The sequence below is a fragment of the Propithecus coquereli genome, unplaced genomic scaffold (assembly GCF_000956105.1).
Source record: "Propithecus coquereli isolate 6110/MARCELLA unplaced genomic scaffold, Pcoq_1.0 Scaffold75, whole genome shotgun sequence".
In the NCBI taxonomy this organism is placed as follows: Eukaryota; Metazoa; Chordata; class Mammalia; order Primates; family Indriidae; genus Propithecus; species Propithecus coquereli.
Genome location: NW_012153618.1, coordinates 2,091,051 through 2,108,025, shown reverse-complemented (window position 1 = coordinate 2,108,025; position 16,975 = coordinate 2,091,051). Strand labels below are relative to the sequence as shown.

The 16,975-nt window shown below is 64.5% G+C and overlaps 1 protein-coding gene across 1 annotated transcript in view; it reads left to right on the top strand.

Annotated features, from left to right (window-relative positions):
* The window catches only part of SSPO (SCO-spondin), a 51,614-nt gene that overhangs the window by 10,903 nt on the left and 23,736 nt on the right, over positions 1-16,975 (top strand). Inside the window, exons 25-57 of the mRNA XM_012662076.1 lie at positions 310-459; positions 590-683; positions 774-943; positions 1,156-1,391; positions 1,582-1,801; positions 2,235-2,471; positions 3,084-3,175; positions 3,255-3,486; positions 3,609-3,761; positions 3,875-4,015; positions 4,110-4,292; positions 4,408-4,558; positions 5,027-5,180; positions 5,278-5,332; positions 6,198-6,302; positions 6,591-6,800; positions 6,891-7,018; positions 7,750-7,906; positions 7,988-8,120; positions 8,560-8,611; positions 9,376-9,433; positions 10,776-10,952; positions 11,331-11,474; positions 12,307-12,519; positions 12,604-12,768; positions 13,473-13,652; positions 13,771-13,893; positions 14,020-14,149; positions 14,231-14,356; positions 14,525-14,616; positions 15,435-15,608; positions 15,939-16,103; positions 16,709-16,961. Coding sequence (XP_012517530.1) covers positions 310-459; positions 590-683; positions 774-943; positions 1,156-1,391; positions 1,582-1,801; positions 2,235-2,471; positions 3,084-3,175; positions 3,255-3,486; positions 3,609-3,761; positions 3,875-4,015; positions 4,110-4,292; positions 4,408-4,558; positions 5,027-5,180; positions 5,278-5,332; positions 6,198-6,302; positions 6,591-6,800; positions 6,891-7,018; positions 7,750-7,906; positions 7,988-8,120; positions 8,560-8,611; positions 9,376-9,433; positions 10,776-10,952; positions 11,331-11,474; positions 12,307-12,519; positions 12,604-12,768; positions 13,473-13,652; positions 13,771-13,893; positions 14,020-14,149; positions 14,231-14,356; positions 14,525-14,616; positions 15,435-15,608; positions 15,939-16,103; positions 16,709-16,961 — 5,053 coding nt within the window. The remainder of the gene's footprint in view (positions 1-309; positions 460-589; positions 684-773; positions 944-1,155; positions 1,392-1,581; positions 1,802-2,234; positions 2,472-3,083; positions 3,176-3,254; positions 3,487-3,608; positions 3,762-3,874; positions 4,016-4,109; positions 4,293-4,407; positions 4,559-5,026; positions 5,181-5,277; positions 5,333-6,197; positions 6,303-6,590; positions 6,801-6,890; positions 7,019-7,749; positions 7,907-7,987; positions 8,121-8,559; positions 8,612-9,375; positions 9,434-10,775; positions 10,953-11,330; positions 11,475-12,306; positions 12,520-12,603; positions 12,769-13,472; positions 13,653-13,770; positions 13,894-14,019; positions 14,150-14,230; positions 14,357-14,524; positions 14,617-15,434; positions 15,609-15,938; positions 16,104-16,708; positions 16,962-16,975) is intronic.

Genomic DNA, 16,975 nt, shown 5'->3' with positions numbered 1-16,975 from the left:
CCCTGTGCCCAGTCCTGCCACTTGCAGGATGCTTCTGCTGTACGAAGAGCCAGCCATCTGCTCATTCGAGGGCAACTACGTATTGCAAACTTACTACTGCCAGACACTCTTCTAGGTGAACCAGACAAGCAAGAATGGCCGCCCTGTAGAGCTGACACAGTACAAATGGCCCTGGGGGTGGTCTTGGCAAAGGTCTATGCCTGGCACCCCTCTGCCCTCTGTGGGTGTCACCTGGGCCATCTCGCCTGGTACTGTTGCATTCTGTTGCCCTGGTGCCTTGGTGACCCAATCCTCTCTCCTCTCCCCCAGCCCTGCAGTGCGAAGGGGGACAGGTGTATGAGGCCTGTGGCCCCACATGTCCCCCAACCTGCCATGACCATCGTCCTGAGCCCAGGTGGCACTGCCAGGCTGTGGCCTGCGTGGAGGGCTGCTTCTGCCCCGAGGGGACTCTGCTGCACGGTGTGTGGAGTCAGAAGGGGCAGAGGGGAGGGGGCACTGAGATTGGGAAGGGGCCACAGGTCATGGTGACAGGGCTGGGCCAGCGGCCACTGTGCCCTTTTGCTCTGAGCCCTGGGCTCTGCGACCTCAGGAGGAGCCTGCGTGGAGCCGGCCGCCTGCCCCTGCGAGTGGGAGGGCAGCTTCTTCCCGCCGGGGTCCCTGCTGCAGAAGGACTGCGGGAACTGGTGAGTGGCGGCCAGACCCCAGGAGGGGCCCTTGGGAGGAGCCCTGGGCCAAGCCCGGCCTGGACTGATCCCAGCACACCGTGTGCTCAGCACGTGCCAGGAAAGTCAGTGGCACTGTGGGGGTGACAGTGCCCGCTGCGAGGACCTGGTGCCTGTCTGTGCAGAGGGAGAGGCCCCGTGCCAGGGGAACGGACACTGTGTACCACTCTCGTGGCTTTGTGACAACCAGGACGACTGCGGCGATGGCTCAGACGAGGAGGGTGAGTCTGTGCCTGTTCATGACAGTGATGGGTTAGTCCTGGTACATGTCACTGAGCTTTCTGCAGCTGAGGTGGTTGTCCCCTGGGGTGTCTTCCTTAGCTGCTGCTCCCATTGCCAGGGACTATGGCTTTGGGGAGCGTGGGGCGGATGGGGCATCCCAGTCCTCCTAGGACCCTCCGGCGTCCTGAGCCTGCCTGCTCCCCCATGCCAGGCTGTGCCGCCCCAGGCTGTGGGGAGGGCCAGGTGTCCTGCAGCTCTGGCCACTGCCTGGCGCCAGCCCTGCTCTGCGATGGCAAGGACGACTGCGGAGATGGCTCGGATGAGCAGGGCTGCCCGTGCCCCCAGGGCTCGCTGGCCTGTGCCAACGGGAGCTGCCTGCCCCCGGCCCTGCTCTGCGATGGGCACCCCGACTGTCCACACGCTGCTGACGAGGAGTCCTGCCTGGGTGCGTTGTCCTTGCCCTGGACTCCTGCCCACCAGGCCACCCCTCCCCCAAGGCCCCTATCCTCGTGAGCCCCCTCCTTTGCCAGGTTCCCGCTGTGAAGTTGGCGCCTGTGAGTGTGTGAGTGGGGGCTCCCCAAGCCGTAAGAGTAGGGGGCAGTGCCCTGTGACCAGCTCCTCCTTTCTGGCTGCAGAGCAGGTGAACTGCATCCCTGGGGAGGTGTCCTGCATCGATGGCACCTGCGTGAGAGCCGTCCAGCTGTGTGACGGAGTTTGGGACTGCCCAGACGGAGCTGACGAGGGGCCTGGACACTGCCCCCTGCCCTCTCTGCCCACGCCACCTACTGGCACCTGGCCTGGCCCCTCCACTGGCTCCCTGGACACTGCGCCGGGTGCCCTGGCCAGCGCCAGCCCAGGTGAGTGTCCTGGAGGAAATGGGCGGAGAAAGCTGGTGGGACGTCCAGGGAGAGCGCGGGGAGAGCATCTGAGGGAGGCGTGGGCGGTGCTCAGGGTGGGAAGGGCAGGCATGGGGAGACAAGGGGAGATGCCCGCGTGAATGCCGTGGGGGGTGTTTGAGGGGGATCGAAGAGTCCAGACTTTGTTTCCTGGTGTTCAAGGCCTCCCTCTGAGCTGAGGGGAGTCTTCTGGAAATTCCTGGTGCAAGAGAGAGCTTTTGGAAAACCAATAGGGCAGCAGAATGCAGGAGGGATTGGACTTGGGGAGGGGCAGAAGGTGGGTACAGCCCGGCCCAGGAAAGGACGTGAAGGCCTGGAGCAGACGGGGAGCCGGTGGGGAGATGGCAGGGCAGAGCCGCCTGGAGGCCGCTGAGCCCGCGGGCGCCCTCCGCAGCGCCGCCCTGCGGCCCCTTCGAGTTTGCCTGCGGCAGCGGCGAGTGCACCCCGCGGGGCTGGCGCTGCGACCGGGAGGAGGACTGCGCCGACGGCAGCGACGAGCATGGCTGCGGCGGGCCCTGCGCGCCGTCCCACGCGCCCTGCGCCAGCGGCCCGCACTGCGTGTCCCCTGGGCAGCTGTGCGACGGCGTGCCCCAGTGCCCCGACGGCTCGGACGAGAGCCCCAACGCCTGCGGTGAGAGTCCCGCACCCCCACCCGCGCCCCGCTGGCCAAGCGGGCCAGACCCATCTCCCCGCGCGCCCCGCCGCACTGCCGACCAGCTGGGCGCGCAGCTAGAGTGACTCAGGACCCCGGGCTCAGAGTCTGAGCCACTTTTATGCTCCTGTGATCTTTTCATGAAACTCTTTTGAAAACTTTCTGCCCTCCCGCCCAGGCCCAGGGGAGAGAGGAAATGGGCTGTTGTCTTTGCCCAGAGGTTTCTTTGAGCCAGGCATGGTCCCATGTTGGCCTTGCCTCCTACCGCCTTCCCCTCCACTGCCTGTGGCACCCCTGCCAGCCCCTTTGCAGGGAGGCGGTGGGAGGGGACAGGCGCACAGCAGGACACTCCCTTGGTGGCCATAGGCTCCACCCAGCCACCAGCTTGCCATAGGCTCTCTCTCTGAGGTTTGCTCCCTGGCCTGCCTGCACCCCGAGCCGCTCTGCGGTGGGGTCCCGACTGTCCCCAGAGCAAGGATGAGCCGGACGGTGGTGAAATACTTGTTCCCCTGAGGGAGGCCATCCTGGCGTGGGCCAGGAAGGTGGCTGTCATGCCCTGCTAACTGTGTTTTCTCTCCTCTTCTCCCTCAGAGGAGCTGCCAGCCCCAGGAGGCCCCAACAGGACAGGGGCTCCCTGCCCAGAATACGCCTGCCCTGATGGCGTCTGCATTGGCTTCCAGCTGGTGAGAGCGGGCACGGGTGGAGGAGGCAGCGCCGCTGTGCACCCAGCACTGAGGAGCCCTGATCCCATCCCCTTCACAGGTGTGCAACGGGAAGCCCGACTGCCAAGGGCCGGAGGCGGCCGGGCCCTCCCCAGAAGAGCAGGGCTGTGGGGCCTGGGGCCCCTGGAGCCCGTGGGGGCCGTGCAGCCGCACCTGTGGGCCTGGGGTGCAGGCCCGGAGCCGCCGCTGCTCCCCACCTGGCCTCCGGGTGCTGCAGCACTGCCCGGGCCCCGAGCACCAGTCTCAGGCCTGCTTTAGCGTAGCCTGCCCAGGTGAGGCCTGGGGCTGGGGGGGTGGGGGGGCAGGGCCTGGAGAAAGGAGGCGAGAAGAAGGGCCCTGGGCCTCAGCCCTACCCCGTGGACCCCACCGCCCACCCTGTCCCTCCGCCTCACAGTGGACGGAGAGTGGAGCTCCTGGTCCCCCTGGTCTCCGTGCTCCGAGCCGTGCAGGGGCACCGTGATGCGGCAGAGGCAGTGCCACCCGCCCCAGAACGGGGGCCGCACCTGCGCTGCACTGCCCGGGGGCCCACACAGCACCCGCCAGACCAGTGAGTGGAAGGGAGGGGACCACAGTGGCGGTGGGGGGGCCGCCTGGGGAGGCTTGTTCCTGCTGCAATCCACCGTCCCCAACTTCTGGCCCTCGGTCCCGGCTTTCTGTCAGAGCCCTGCCCTCAGGATGGCTGCCCCAATGCCACCTGCTCCGGGGGGCTGGTGTTCTGGCCCTGTGCCCCCTGCCCTCTGACCTGCGATGACATCTCTGGCCAGGCCATGTGCCCACCTGACCGGCCCTGTAGCAGCCCAGGTAAGGGAACCCAGGGCCCAGGGTCTGGCTCTGGGCTGTGGGTCTGTGGAGGCCGAGCTCCCTGCATGGAAGCCTCACCCTGGGCCTGCCGTAGGCTGCTGGTGCCCAGAAGGGCAGGTGCTTGGCATCGAGGGGAGGTGTGTGTGGCCCCGGCAGTGCCCCTGCCTGGTGGACGGCGCCCGCTACTGGCCTGGGCAGCGCATCAAGGCTGACTGCCAGCTCTGCACCTGCCAAGACGGGCGGCCCCGGCGCTGCCGGCCCGACCCAGACTGCGCTGGTGAGGCCCCACCCTAGTTCCTTCCCTCGGGGTCCCTGGTCTCTTCCCTGGATCACCAGCTGGGCAGCCACCCCCTCCTCCTGGCCCCAGGCCCTGACTCTTGGCCCTCCCTCAGTGGACTGCGGCTGGTCCTCCTGGGCCCCCTGGGCCGAGTGCCTGGGCCCCTGTGGGAGCCAGAGCGTCCAGTGGTCCTTCCGGAGCCCCAACAACCCCCGGCCCTCTGGCCGAGGTCGCCAGTGCCGTGGCATCCACCACAAGGCCCGCAGGTACTCTGCACCCACCCTGGGGCCCTCGCCCGCACCTCCCACTCAGGAGGCTTCCTGCGTGTCCCTTCCCACGATAGGGGGACCGCAAATTAGGAACCCTGCTCATGCCCTTGCCAGCCTAAACCCCAGGACTTGGCCTTCTCCTACTTCAGTTTCATGCCCTCTAGGTCCAGAGGGGGTAGACAGAGCCCACAGATGCAGCCTGACAAATCCGGGGGCGGGAATGGGTCCTCCGATCTGGCCCCTTGCGCCTCTGGAGGTACCTGGGGTGAAGCTCGCCAGGGGAGGTGTCTGCCCGCCTGGCCCCCTTGGCTGCGGTGCCGGCACAGGTCGCTTCCCTGCCCCTCTTCTGGGCCAGGTGCAAGGTGGGGTGTGGTGACCAAACGTCCTAGTTTGCCCAGGACTTTCCTAGTTTTCCAGGGAAACCAGGAGGGCTAGTCACCCTGGGTGAGTCCCCTCCCTTCCCAGGTGCCTGACGGAGCCCTGCGAGGGCTGTGAGCACCAGGGCCGGGTCCGCCGCATCGGCGAGCGCTGGCGCGGGGGCCCCTGCAGGGTGTGCCAGTGTCTGCACAACCGCACCGCACACTGTTCCCCCTACTGCCCGCTGGGCCGCTGCCCCCAGGTGAGAGCCTGGAGGGGGCTGTGAGGAGGCCAGGGCAGGGGAGGCTGATGGGGTGGGTCGGGGGTAGCCAGGTGGCCTGACCTTTGCATCCCCACAGGGTTGGGTCCTGGTGGAGGGAACAGGTGAATCGTGTTGCCGCTGTGTCCTGCCTGGTGAGTGGGCCGGGGGATGGCAGAGGAGCCATGAGGGGAGGAGGATCGGTGGGGATGCTGAGGGGAGCCAGGCGGCTGGATACCCCAGCCTCAGGGTGGTGGGAAGCCGGAGTCCTGGATGCGGGGAAGGCAGGGGCCCTGTGGAGGGCTTGTCTCTACCCTCCCTCTCTGCCTGCCTCCCCTGTCCTTTTGAGGCTCTCCCTCCCCCCCGTCACCCCACGCCTGGTGCCGTCCTTGAGGGCACTCTCCTTTCTGCTGGGCCAGATCTGGTTGCTTTCCTGTCTCCCTTTTTTCCCGAAAAAGTTGGACTTTTTCAAGAGCATCTTTACCTTAAAATGAATTACAGATGAAACAGGAAAATCCAAAGGCTTATAACTGATGCATTTATGGGTCCAGCTTTCTTATTCTAAAATTGCATCCACAAGTTGCTGAGGTTAAGACAGAACCGGCATACACAGTTGTACACGTTGCTCACTGCACAAATTGGCTGATGAGTGGTGTCTACGTGCCAGCCCATAGGGCTGCTTCCATCCGGAGGCAGCCTCTTTGTAATGCCCACAAAGGAGCCCTATTAGTGACAGCATCCCTGGATTAGGAACTGTAGCTACTCGGTCCTGGGCCTAAAGCAGCTTTGGACTGGCGGTTTTATTCTATGTTTTCTAAATAGTCAGCGGAAGTGAAAGCCCCCAGTATACACCAAGGGAAGGAGGAGGGACCTTTCCCAGCTGAGGGAGTGTTCCTGGGGTTCCTGGGAAGTCATGGAGGGAAAGTGTTCGAAGAAGCGGGGAGAGGCCTGAGAGCTGGGCCAGCGACTGTTGTGAGCCTCTCTCAGTCTCGCCCTCCTGACCCGTGTCTCTCCACCCAGGAGAGGACCAGACAGTCCACCCCATGGCCACTCCCGCCCCAGCTCCAGCCCCCAGTTCCCAGGTCGGACCCCCTCTGGTCAGCTACATTCTGCCTCCGCCAGGAGGTGAGGACTGTCACAGTGTGGTGCTGAGGGGGTGCGCTCCGCCCAGGGCTTGCCAGACCCGGGGAAAACAGGACTCGGGGAGCTACCCCTCGCTTTGCACACAGAGAACCATTATCCTGAGGATCTGGGAGTTGTTCCATCTTAAGTTATCTCCCCGGACCAGCCTTCTGTCCCGTTGTCCTATCCCTGGACACCTGCGTGAGCCCTTCCAATCCCCCAGCTCCCCTTGTAGCTCCTGCCACCCTCTGTCCTCCCCCAGTCCAGCCTCTGTCTCTCCTCTGCACACAGACCCCTGCTATTCTCCCCTGGGGCTGGCCCGACTGCCACGGGGGAGCCTGCGAGCCTCGTCCCAGCAGCTGCAACACCCCACCTGGGGTGCCCTCCCGGGGGCCCCCACCGACGTGCCGGGCCCTCAGGGATGGAGCCCTGGAGAGGGTGTTTACACTGAGTGGCAGCCCTACATGCAGCTGGACCTGCTGCGGCCCCAGAACCTCACCGGTCAGTGCAGAGGCTGGGGGAGGGCAGTGGCGGGGGAGGGGAGTAGCTCCTTCGGCTCTGACCTCTGCTGTTGCCCCGGCCCCGCCCCAGGCATCATAGTGCAGGTGACTGGTTCCTCCAACGCTTACGTCTCCAGCTTCTTGCTCCAGCTCAGCAGCGATGGTCTACACTGGCACGACTACCATGATATCCTGCCTGGCATCTTGTCCCTGCCCAAGGTATCACCCTCCCAAGTCCCCTGGGCCAGTGACCCACCTTACCCATTTGTGGGTCCCAGAGTCTTTGTCCCCAAGGGCCTTTCAGCCTCCCTGAGGGACACTGCCTGCATTAGATGCTTGTTGAACACCTGGTAGGTAGCAGGGACTGTGCTCTGAGGAGCAGAGGCTTGGGTGCCACTGTCAGGTGGACACTGGAAGCCATCCAAGTGGCTCAGACTCAGGGCAGGTAGTCGAGCCTTACAGCAGCCTGCAGGGGAGAGGGGTGGGGAGACAGCAAGTTCAGTGAGGGCCTCGGGGAGCCCAGGCCCACGCAGGGCCTTGTGCAAAGCAGCCTGGGCACAGCCCTGCCCTCATGGGGTTTGCGTCACCCCAGGGAGACAAGCCCCAGAAAGCAGCAGGAGTCAGCCCTCACCACGTGTTCACTCTTAACTGCGTAAGGAGCACCCGCTATGTGCCAGGTGCTGGGCCAGGCCCTGGGGACACAGTGGTGAGCATGACCTGGCCCCTGCCCTCAGGGCACCACCAGCCCAGGAGGAGGAGCTTAGGCCAGGACCAGACCCACAGCCTTGTGAGGCCCAGATGGCCACTGCTAGGGGGCATGGGCTCTGGGGGGGGGCAGGGTCCATGCCAAGAGGGTGGGGGGCGAGGGGGTGATGAAGGGCACTCAAAGGTCACGTCGGGGGATCCCGAGCAGGAGGTGGGGCTCCATCAGCAGCACCGTCTGCCGGCAGCTTTTCCCTGAGACCTGGGGTGCCCTGGCCCCCGAGGTATGGACATTTGGCCGGATGGTGCAGGCAAGGTACGTTCGGGTGTGGCCCCGAGATGTCCACCACGGCGAGGGCGGCCGCAGCGTCTTCCTGCGGGTGGAGCTGCTGGGCTGTGAGCCAGGTATGGGCTGGGCCGGGAGTGGGCAAGGCGGGTGAGGGGGCATGACATGTCAGCAGCCCTGAGCTATGTGCCCCCCCACAGTGTCCCCGTCGCTGCCTCCGTGCCCTGGGGCCGGACACCGCTGTGCCAGTGGTGAGTGTGCCCTGAGAGGGGGCCCGTGCGACGGTGCTGCAGACTGCAGGGACGGCTCAGATGAGGAGGGCTGCGTTCCCAGGTGCGGTGGGGCCTCCTGCCCAGCTCTTAGGGGGGCAGCCATGCAGGAGGGCCCCTGCACCGCCTTCATCCCCCTCAGGCACCTATAGACCCTGCGTGCTGAGGAGCTGCCGCTGGGTGCCTTCAGAGCCCTTTCCCGCCTGGGATTCTAGGGTGCTGTGCCTTTTTCATAGCATCTGGGCCCAGGGGTTCTCCAAGTGTAGCTCCTAGACGTGCAGCATCAGCAGCACCTGGACCTCATTTAGAAATGCAGATTCTCGGGCCCTTCCCTGACTTCGGGGTGGGGCATCACTTCTGCCAGCCTCAGCAGGCAGTGTCCTTCCCAAGTGCCCCACCGGCACAAGCCCCCAGGCCCAGCCCAGGGCCCTGCCCGCTGCCTGGACGCAGGGCTCTTGAGCTGGGGGAGCCGCTGGAACTCCTGTGGCTGTTTTTCTTTCCAGAGTCGGTTCCACAGCCCGGACCCCGGTCTTCTCCTCCACCCAGCCCAGGGAGGTGAGTGGGCAGCTGTGGGCCCAGAGGGTGTAGACAGGGAGCCCCCGCTCGTGTGTCTGCATCTCCCCCCGCGCATGTTAGCAGCGTTTTCCCGACGTGTGTGCCCTGCTGCTGCCTCAGTCAGGCCTTCAGCCCAGGAGCCTTCTGGGGGCAGACAGAGGTGGACAAAGCATAGGACAGAGCGCTGGCCTGGAGGAACTTGGGGATGAGAGAGACCCTTGCCCCTGGCAGGGAGGTGATGCTCACGGGGCAGGCGCCAAAGCATCCATACTCAGAGCCAGAAGAGCACTGTGCCCGGGTTCCCAGGGGCTCCCTGGACGAGGCTGGAAGGATGGGGGTTGGGTGTCTATCGCATGGAGGAGAGCGCAGGGCACCTTCCCTCAGGGAACAGCCTGGTCAGGAGCCCAGAGGGTGTGCCCGTGCGTGTGCCCGTGCGTGCTTGTGTTCGGGCAGAGACGGGGGAGTTTGGGGGACAAGAGCCGAAGTGGGTCACCTGGGGGGGCCAGTGAGAGCAGGGTCCCTGAGCTCCTAGAGCAGCGTAGGCAGGCACTTGGGAGTGGTAGCCCACCTCAAGTGCAGAGGAGTCGGCGCCATCCTCGGCTCTGCCCTGGGCTGCGGGGGAGGCAGAGGGAGGGTGGAGTGCAGGGCGGTGGGACTGTGGGTGCCCCAGCTGCACCCTCAGTGGGAATGGGAGGCTGGTGTCTGGGCAGGAGATGCCCTCGGAGCCAGGGCTGCACGGGGCGCTGAGCCCTCTCCCTCCACAGGGTCTGGCGGGGACTGAACACGGGCATCCCGTGCAGGAGCCCCCCACGCCCCCCACAGGTATGTGCACAAGCTCCAGGCCCCGCCCCGAAGCCCCATCCCTGCCTGCCCTTCCAGAGCAAGGGGCAGTTGCATCTCAGAGGTTCCCATCCCCTGACCCCTGACTTCCCCCAAGTGAGAGAGCTGCAGGCTTGGCTCAGGGAGGAGACACTGGTCACCCTGGACACGGCCAGGTCCTGCCCCTGCCCTCCCTCTGGGATTCTAGGGTTCCAGGGCCGTAGGTTGGTGGGGTAGGTGGCTCCAGGCCCACTCCCAGGGCTGAGCCTGTGCCCTACAGTGTGGCTGCCTCCCCGTGGGGGTGGGAAGCCACCTGGCCGCGGGCCTGCGTTCCCTCTGCTCACACTGCCCGTGCAGCGTGCCCCCTTGCGGAAGTGTTGGCTGGCAGCAGATCTCTCTACGTGGACATGGGGGCGGATGGTCACCTAGTTAGCACGCTGTAAACAAGACAAGGAGGGTGCTCCCTGCCCAGTTGTGATCAGCCTCCTGGCGCTACCTGCTCATTCACCTGCACTTCAGCCAGAGGAGAGCTGTCTTCACAGAGGGGCAGCCAGGAAGGAGGGGCGGCATGGGCCATCAGGGCGGTGGCTTTGTCTGGGCTCTCTCCTCCCCTGGGAGATGTCGGGCACACCGCACCACCTGCCTGGGCCTCAGTTTCCCCATCTGTGAGAAAAGGAGGTCTTATAGACAACCTCCACGGCCCCTCCCTGCAAGTCCTGATGGAAGTTCAGAAGCCTGGCCGGACTGTGTTTCTGAGCAAATGAAGCAACTTAGGCTATCCCTCAGGTCCCCGACAGGTAGCCCCATGGGATGAAGTCTAATCTCATTCTAAGTCTGGCTCTACAAAAATGGCTGTTTTTGAAGATGAATCTCTTGCCAGAAAACGAGACTCTTCACACCCTTTTCACTATAGCTGCAGGGAAGCTCAAAAGTATTTTTTTTCTACAGCAGTAATAATGGGCTCGTCCTGAGACTCTGGTAGTGTTTGCTCCTTCTACTAGCTGTGTTTAAATAACCTCAGTCCTTTCTGTTGCTAAATATGTTATTTTACAGTGAATTGGAACTTGGAAGTTGTTATATGTGTCTTCTTGAGAATAGAGTACAAATCTCAGATCAAAACTAAGTCGTCTATTTTCAGTTAAAATCCTTCTTGTGTCCCTTGGACTACCGAATCCCATTTCTTTTTTGATCTGAGACCCTTCAGAAGGTGGCGTGTAGTCTATGGTACCTGCGATTACCCTGCACCGCCCAGAAGCCTGGGATCAGCTCTCGAGGGCCCATGCTGCGTCCTCTCATGGGAAGGGGAGCTGGGCAGGCCTCATCTCTCTTCCTCCTCCACCCACAGAGAGGAGGCCCGTGAGTCCTGCCCCAGCCTCCATCGCTCTTCACCTGAGTTCTCGGGAATCCGTGCAGACAGTGCCCACCACCGCCACACCCCAGACGGAGGCTAGGACCGGGCAGCCAGGGATGGCTGCTGTGACCGTGCTCCTCCCACACCCAGCTAGTCTGCTGACCCCTGCTGGTGAGGCTCCAAACCCTCTGTCCGTGCAGAGCCTGCGTGAGCCCAACAACTTCCCTGTGAGGGGACGGGGTCCTGGGAGGTTGACTGCTTGGTTCAAAGTCACACAGCTCAAGGTGGCGTGCCCAGCATCTCCCAGGGGAGGAGACAGCCAGGACAAACCCACTGCCCAGATGGCCCACGCTGCCCCTCAAGGTCATTTTGGGGAGGACCAGGCCTAGGACCCAAGCCTCCAGACCCAATTCACTCCTTTTCCATTATCCCAAGAGAGGCAGAAAGTGGGGTACACCAGGTGCCAAGAGGGGGACTGCTGGGAGGTGATCATGGAGGGAGGACAGGGCAGGCCAGGTGACTGATCAGCTGGAGCGCTGGTGCCCACAGGCCAGAGTGTCGCCCCGAGGCCCTTCCCACCCGTGCAGTGCAGCCCTGGCCAGGTGCCCTGCGAGGTGCTGGGCTGCGTGGAGCAGGCGCAGCTCTGTGACGGCAGGGAGGACTGCCTGGACGGCTCCGACGAGAGGCGCTGTGGTGAGCTCCTGGAGGGTCTGCTTGTCCCACGGTGGCGGGAGGGTGGCAAGACGTGTGGGGTAGTCCCTGCTCCCATTTCTAGCTCATATGGGAGGGACCTGGGAGAGGCTTGGGACAACAGGGATTGGAGAGAAGCTGACTGGGTGAAAATATGGGGAATGTGTGTGTCTTTGGGGATGGTGAGGAAGGGGAATAGGATAGGTCTTGGGTTACAGCTTGTTTTATGAAACCTGTCTAACCCTTGAGGAGGCTCATCTACCCATTCATCCATCCGCCCACCCACCTATCCATCCATCTGCCCACCCATCCATCCATCCACCCATCCACCCACCTATCCATCCATCCACCCATCCATCCATCCATCCATCTACCATCAACCCATCTATCCACCCATCTGTCCATCCATCCATCCACTCACCCACCCACCCATCTATCCATCCACCCACCCATCCATCCATTCATCCATCAAAAATAGATCACAATGATCAAAACCTAGTCTTCCGATCAGGAGAAGAAAAGTCAAATGTTAAGCAATCACAGGAAGGGCACCCCAGCAAGTATGCATTCAGGAAGAGAGTGCCCAAGGGAATGAACTGCCCTTCTAGATGCCCTGACCTCTCTGTGTACACTCCAAGGGGCTCTGACGTACAGAGAGGCTATGTGAGAGCCTGTGCAGACCAAAGACTCTGTGCTCTCACCAACATGCGGTGGAAGGAAGCCTGCTCTGGGTGCGGCTGCAGGAGGCAGGGGGAGGAAGGGGAGCCCAGGGCCTCCAGTCAGCACCCTGTGTGCGCTCTCGGCCTGGGCTGAAGGGACTCAGGGTGTCGTCCAGCCCATAATCACTATGTGGCTCCTCCTCCCACCCCGTGGGCAGCGAGCCCTGTGCCCTTCACGGTGCCCACCACAGCCCTGCCGGAGTTGCCGGCCTCCAGGGCCCTCTGCTCTCGGAGCCAGCTGAGCTGCGGCAGTGGGGAGTGCCTGCCCGCTGAGCGACACTGCGACCTGCGGCCCGACTGCCAGGACGGCTCAGATGAGGATGGCTGTGGTATGTGCTGGGAGTGGGGGCGGTCCTGAGGACCCCACTCCTGCGTGAGCCCCACCGAGCCCTGGCCCGTCTGTCCTCCTGCAGTGGACTGTGTGCTGGCGGCCTGGTCTGGCTGGAGCAGCTGCAGCCACAGCTGTGGCCTGGGCCTTGCCTTCCAGCGCCGAGAGCTTCTGCGGCCTCCCCTACCTGGGGGCAGCTGCCCCCACGACCGACTGCGCAGCCAGTCCTGCTTCGTGCAGGCCTGTCCAGGTAACCCTGCAGTCCAGCCTCCCCAGGAGAGCTCCTGCGCCCACAGGGAAGGGGGGCCCCACCCCGCCCCAACTGCCTGCTCAGGCGCCTTCAGATGGGAAACCTGGGGTCGGGTGGGCTTCCATCAGAGACCTTTGCCAGGGAAGTGTCCTGCTCTCCTTTGGGGACCCCAGCGTCCAGCCTCGGTCTCTGGGACTCTGAGGGGACAGTGCCTTTCTGAGGTCTCAGCCTCGAACCTCCAAAGGGCCCATCAGGAACACTGCTCCCTGACCTGCCCCTCCTTTCCTGCCCGCGTCTCAGTTTCCTCATGAGCAAACCGGTAACGGTCACTCCAGCCTCAGGAGGCGCCATGAGGATGAAGGGAGAGGCCTGTGCCACTTGCGCCTGGGCCCCATTGCCAAAGGCCTTGTTGCCGTTTTGCTCTGTGAACTCAAGGGAGGGATCCCCCACCGGTCTCTGTGTGTTCCAGAGAGGGGCGCCCCACATCGGGAGCCTCCCCAGCCCCACCTCTGGTTCCCACCATGGCTTTGGTGTTCTTACTCCTACCGCTGCCCCAGGCGCACCCGCTCCAGGGTTCCCGGGGTCTCAGCCCCTGCCCAAGCCTAGAGGGGCGGGCGCCCGGCTCCCCCAGCCCTGCTCTCTGTAACACAGCCTGTGTCTCCCGGACTCCTCCCGGTGGACCCACATTCTTCCCTCCCCTACAGTGGCTGGGGCATGGGCCATGTGGGAGGCCTGGGGACCCTGCAGCGTCTCCTGTGGGGGTGGCCATCAGAGTCGCCGGAGGAGATGTGTGGACCCTCCGCCCAAGAACGGCGGTGCCCCCTGCCCCGGGGCCTCCCAAGAGAGGGCACCCTGCGGCTTGCAGCCCTGCACAGGTGGCACAGGTAGGGAGGGCCAGTCTGGGGGCAGGGGCACCCCGGGAGGGAGCCCATGGGTGTGGGATGGTTGGGGCAGGTCTCAGCCTCCCCGTGCCCATGCCCACTGGTGCCCACCTCCCACCAGACTGCGGGCTGGGCCTTGTGCACGTGAGTGCCGACCTGTGCCAGAAGGGGCTGGTGCCCCCGTGCCCACCCTCCTGCTTGGATCCCGAGGCCCACAGAAGCTGTAGCGGGCGCTGCATGGAGGGTGAGCAGAGCCGCACATGGGGGAGCATGGGCCCCCCCCAGGCCGCCAGTCCCCACCCTCCAGTCGCCCTTGCTGCCTGCCTTGGGGCTGAGTGCTCTCCCCCCAACCCCCCCACCCCTGCCCCAGGATGCCGCTGTCCCCCTGGGCTCCTCCTCCATGACACGCGCTGCCTGCCCCTCTCTGAATGTCCCTGCCTCGTGGGCGAAGAGCTGAAGGAGCCGGGGGTGTCCTTCCTCCTGGACAACTGCAGCCAATGGTGAGGGTGGCTGCGCCGGGGGAGGGCGCCGGCCTGGGCCCCCTGGTCCTGATGGGCTGCTCGCCGCTCCCTGCCCTGCAGCATGTGTGAGAAGGGGGTGCTGCTGTGTGAACCAGGAGGCTGCCCCCTGCCCTGCGGCTGGTCAGCCTGGTCCTCCTGGGCTCCCTGTGACCGCTCCTGTGGCTCTGGAGTGCGGGCCAGGTTCAGGTGTGTGAGGCGGAAGGAAGTGGGAGAAGGAGGGTGGAGGGCGCGAGGCTCAGAACCAGGCCGGCCCTGGATGGAGGGCGGTGGGTGGAGAGAGGACAGGGGACGAAGGGGGCAGAGTGAAGCGCAGGGAGAGAGGAGAGCAGGTGCCCAGGGCTTCTCTCTCCCCAGGTCTCCCTCCAACCCTCCGGCAGCTTCCGGTGGTGCCCCATGTGAAGGCGACAGGCAGGAAGTGCAGGCCTGCCACACGGAGTGTGGGACAGGTACAGCCAGGAGCTCACCTTCCTCCTCCCAATTCCATGTCCTGGGATGGGACCCGAGAGGCAGCCCTTGAACTGGCCCTGGCGGGTGGGGCTTGAGGGGGATAGGCAGAGGCTCCCACCCGGATGGCCCAGGCCCACGAGCAGGCCATGCTGGGTGGAGTGGGCGTCTGCAAAGCCAGGCGAGGGAGGCGAGGCTGGCTGGACTGGGGGAGGCAGGCAGGAGCACATAGAGGCCAGAGGAAGGGGCCAGACTGTTCCCTCTTTGCACGAACTGGGCGCCCCCAGACAGTGCCGGTGCCAGCAGAGGGGTCTGCAGAGCAGGTAGAGCCTCACGGGTGTGCAGGGAGAGCTGGGCAGGGGTGAGGAGGTCGTCCAGGAGGTGATCCAGGGGGTCTGGACAGGCTCTAGCAGCAGGAGGGAAGGAGGAGCTGGTGTAGAGTGGCTGGTAGGACAGTGACAGGCGTCCACGGGGACTCTGAGGTTTCCAGTACAGAAGTAAGAGCTGACCCCGGGGAGATGTGAGCATTGGTCCTGGGGAGGTGCCAGCCAGGCGCAGGAGAGAGCTGTGGGATGTGGCTGGGCCCAGGCTCAGGGAAAGCTCCGCTCCTGGCTCCTGAGCATGAGAAGTGGGCTGGAGAGCGGGGGCCCCAGGGAGCTGAGGGGCAGAAGCAGCACCCTGAGCCCAGAGCAGCACTCCCTGTCCTCATGAGTTGCTCCCTGCCCACTGCCCTCCAGTTTCCCAGACCTGACCCAGGCTCCCAACCCCTCCCAGCCCTGCCAGGGACCCTGTGCAATCGGCCCATCCTGTTTCTCCCCAGAGGCGCTGGGCTGGACGCCCTGGACGTCCTGGTCCTCCTGCTCCCGGAGCTGCCTTGCCCCTGGTGGGGGCCCCGGCTGGCGCAGTCGCTCCCGGCTCTGCCCCAGCCCCGGAGACACATCCTGCCCAGGAGAGGCCACCCAGGAGGAGCCCTGCAGCCCCCCTGTGTGCCCAGGTATGTCCCAGGCAGAGGGGTGGGATGGGGAATAAAGGAAGACCCCTTGAGCTGGTTCTAAACGCCTGGGGGTGGCGAGGGTGGGAGCACACCTGGCCATTGTGCTTAAGCCTCTTCCCACCCCAGCCATCCTCCCAGGAAGCCAGCACACAGTTAACTTAGTGGGCTGCCTGATGCAGTGTTTGGGACACCCTAGAGGTGTGGACGTTGGTGGGAGCTGGAGGCTGCAGTTAAGACCCTGCATGCTACTCAGCCCCGACCCTCCTGCACCCATCCTGAACCCACGCCTTTGCCTGTGTCTGTGACCCTGGGCTCGGTTCTTCCCGACAGAGCCCAGCGTCTGGGGTCTGTGGACTGCCTGGTCCCCCTGCTCGGCCCCCTGTGACGGAGGCATCCAGACCCGTGGGCGCAGCTGCTCTGGCTCGGCTCCCAGGGACCCCGCCTGCCAGGGGCCCCACAGTCAGACCAGGGACTGCAACACGCAGCCTTGCACAGGTACCAGTTCCCACCCCGTTCTCCAGCTGCCCTCCTGCCCAGCTCCTGGGGTCTGGGCCTTTTCCCTACCCTCGCCTTCACGCATCACTGCCCTCTGAGCCAGGACAGGCGATGCCTTGAGCTCAGGGGAACTTTGGGGGACTTCCTGTGTCTCCTCTGGCTCTCAGCCTCTCCCACCTGCTGAGGAGGCTCTTAGCTCTTCCCTTTGATGGCGGCAGGCCTCCCTCCTGGGAGAACAGGCCTCTCCGAGGGAGCCAGGCTGGTCTTCCCTCGGCAGAACTGCCTGGAGCAGAGCCAGCCCTTAGAAGCCCCAGCCCCCTTCCTCACTCTCCCCTGTCCTTTGAGCCCTCCCCCATCCCAGATGACTGGGGTCCTCTTGTTCTGTTCTCAAGAATATTTGCATTAAAGTGGAGCAAAGCCGTAACTCTTCACTGGTGACATCCCAGACACTGGAGCCAGCCTGAGAGGGTGGGTGGGCAGGAGGGGGGCTTCCTCAGGCTCCGTCCTGCCCAACAGGCTGCTGCCCAGTCACCTGCATGCATGTTCCCTTCCACCCTTCCCTTCCCTCCTGCTCCTGCTGAGACCTGCTCCGTCTTCCCCTCCAGCCCAGTGCCCAGGGAACATGGTGTTCCGCTCAGCAGATCAGTGTCGCCAGGAGGGTGGTCCGTGCCCTCGGCTGTGCCTGGCGCAGGACCCTGGGGTGGAGTGCACAGGCTTCTGCGTCCCTGGCTGCACCTGCCCCCCTGGCCTCTTCCTGCACAACGCTAGCTGCCTGCCCCGCAGCCAGTGCCCCTGCCAGCTGCACGGGCAGCTCTACGTGCCAGGAGCGGTGGCTTTCCTGGACTCCTGCAACAACTGGTAGGCCACAGCCT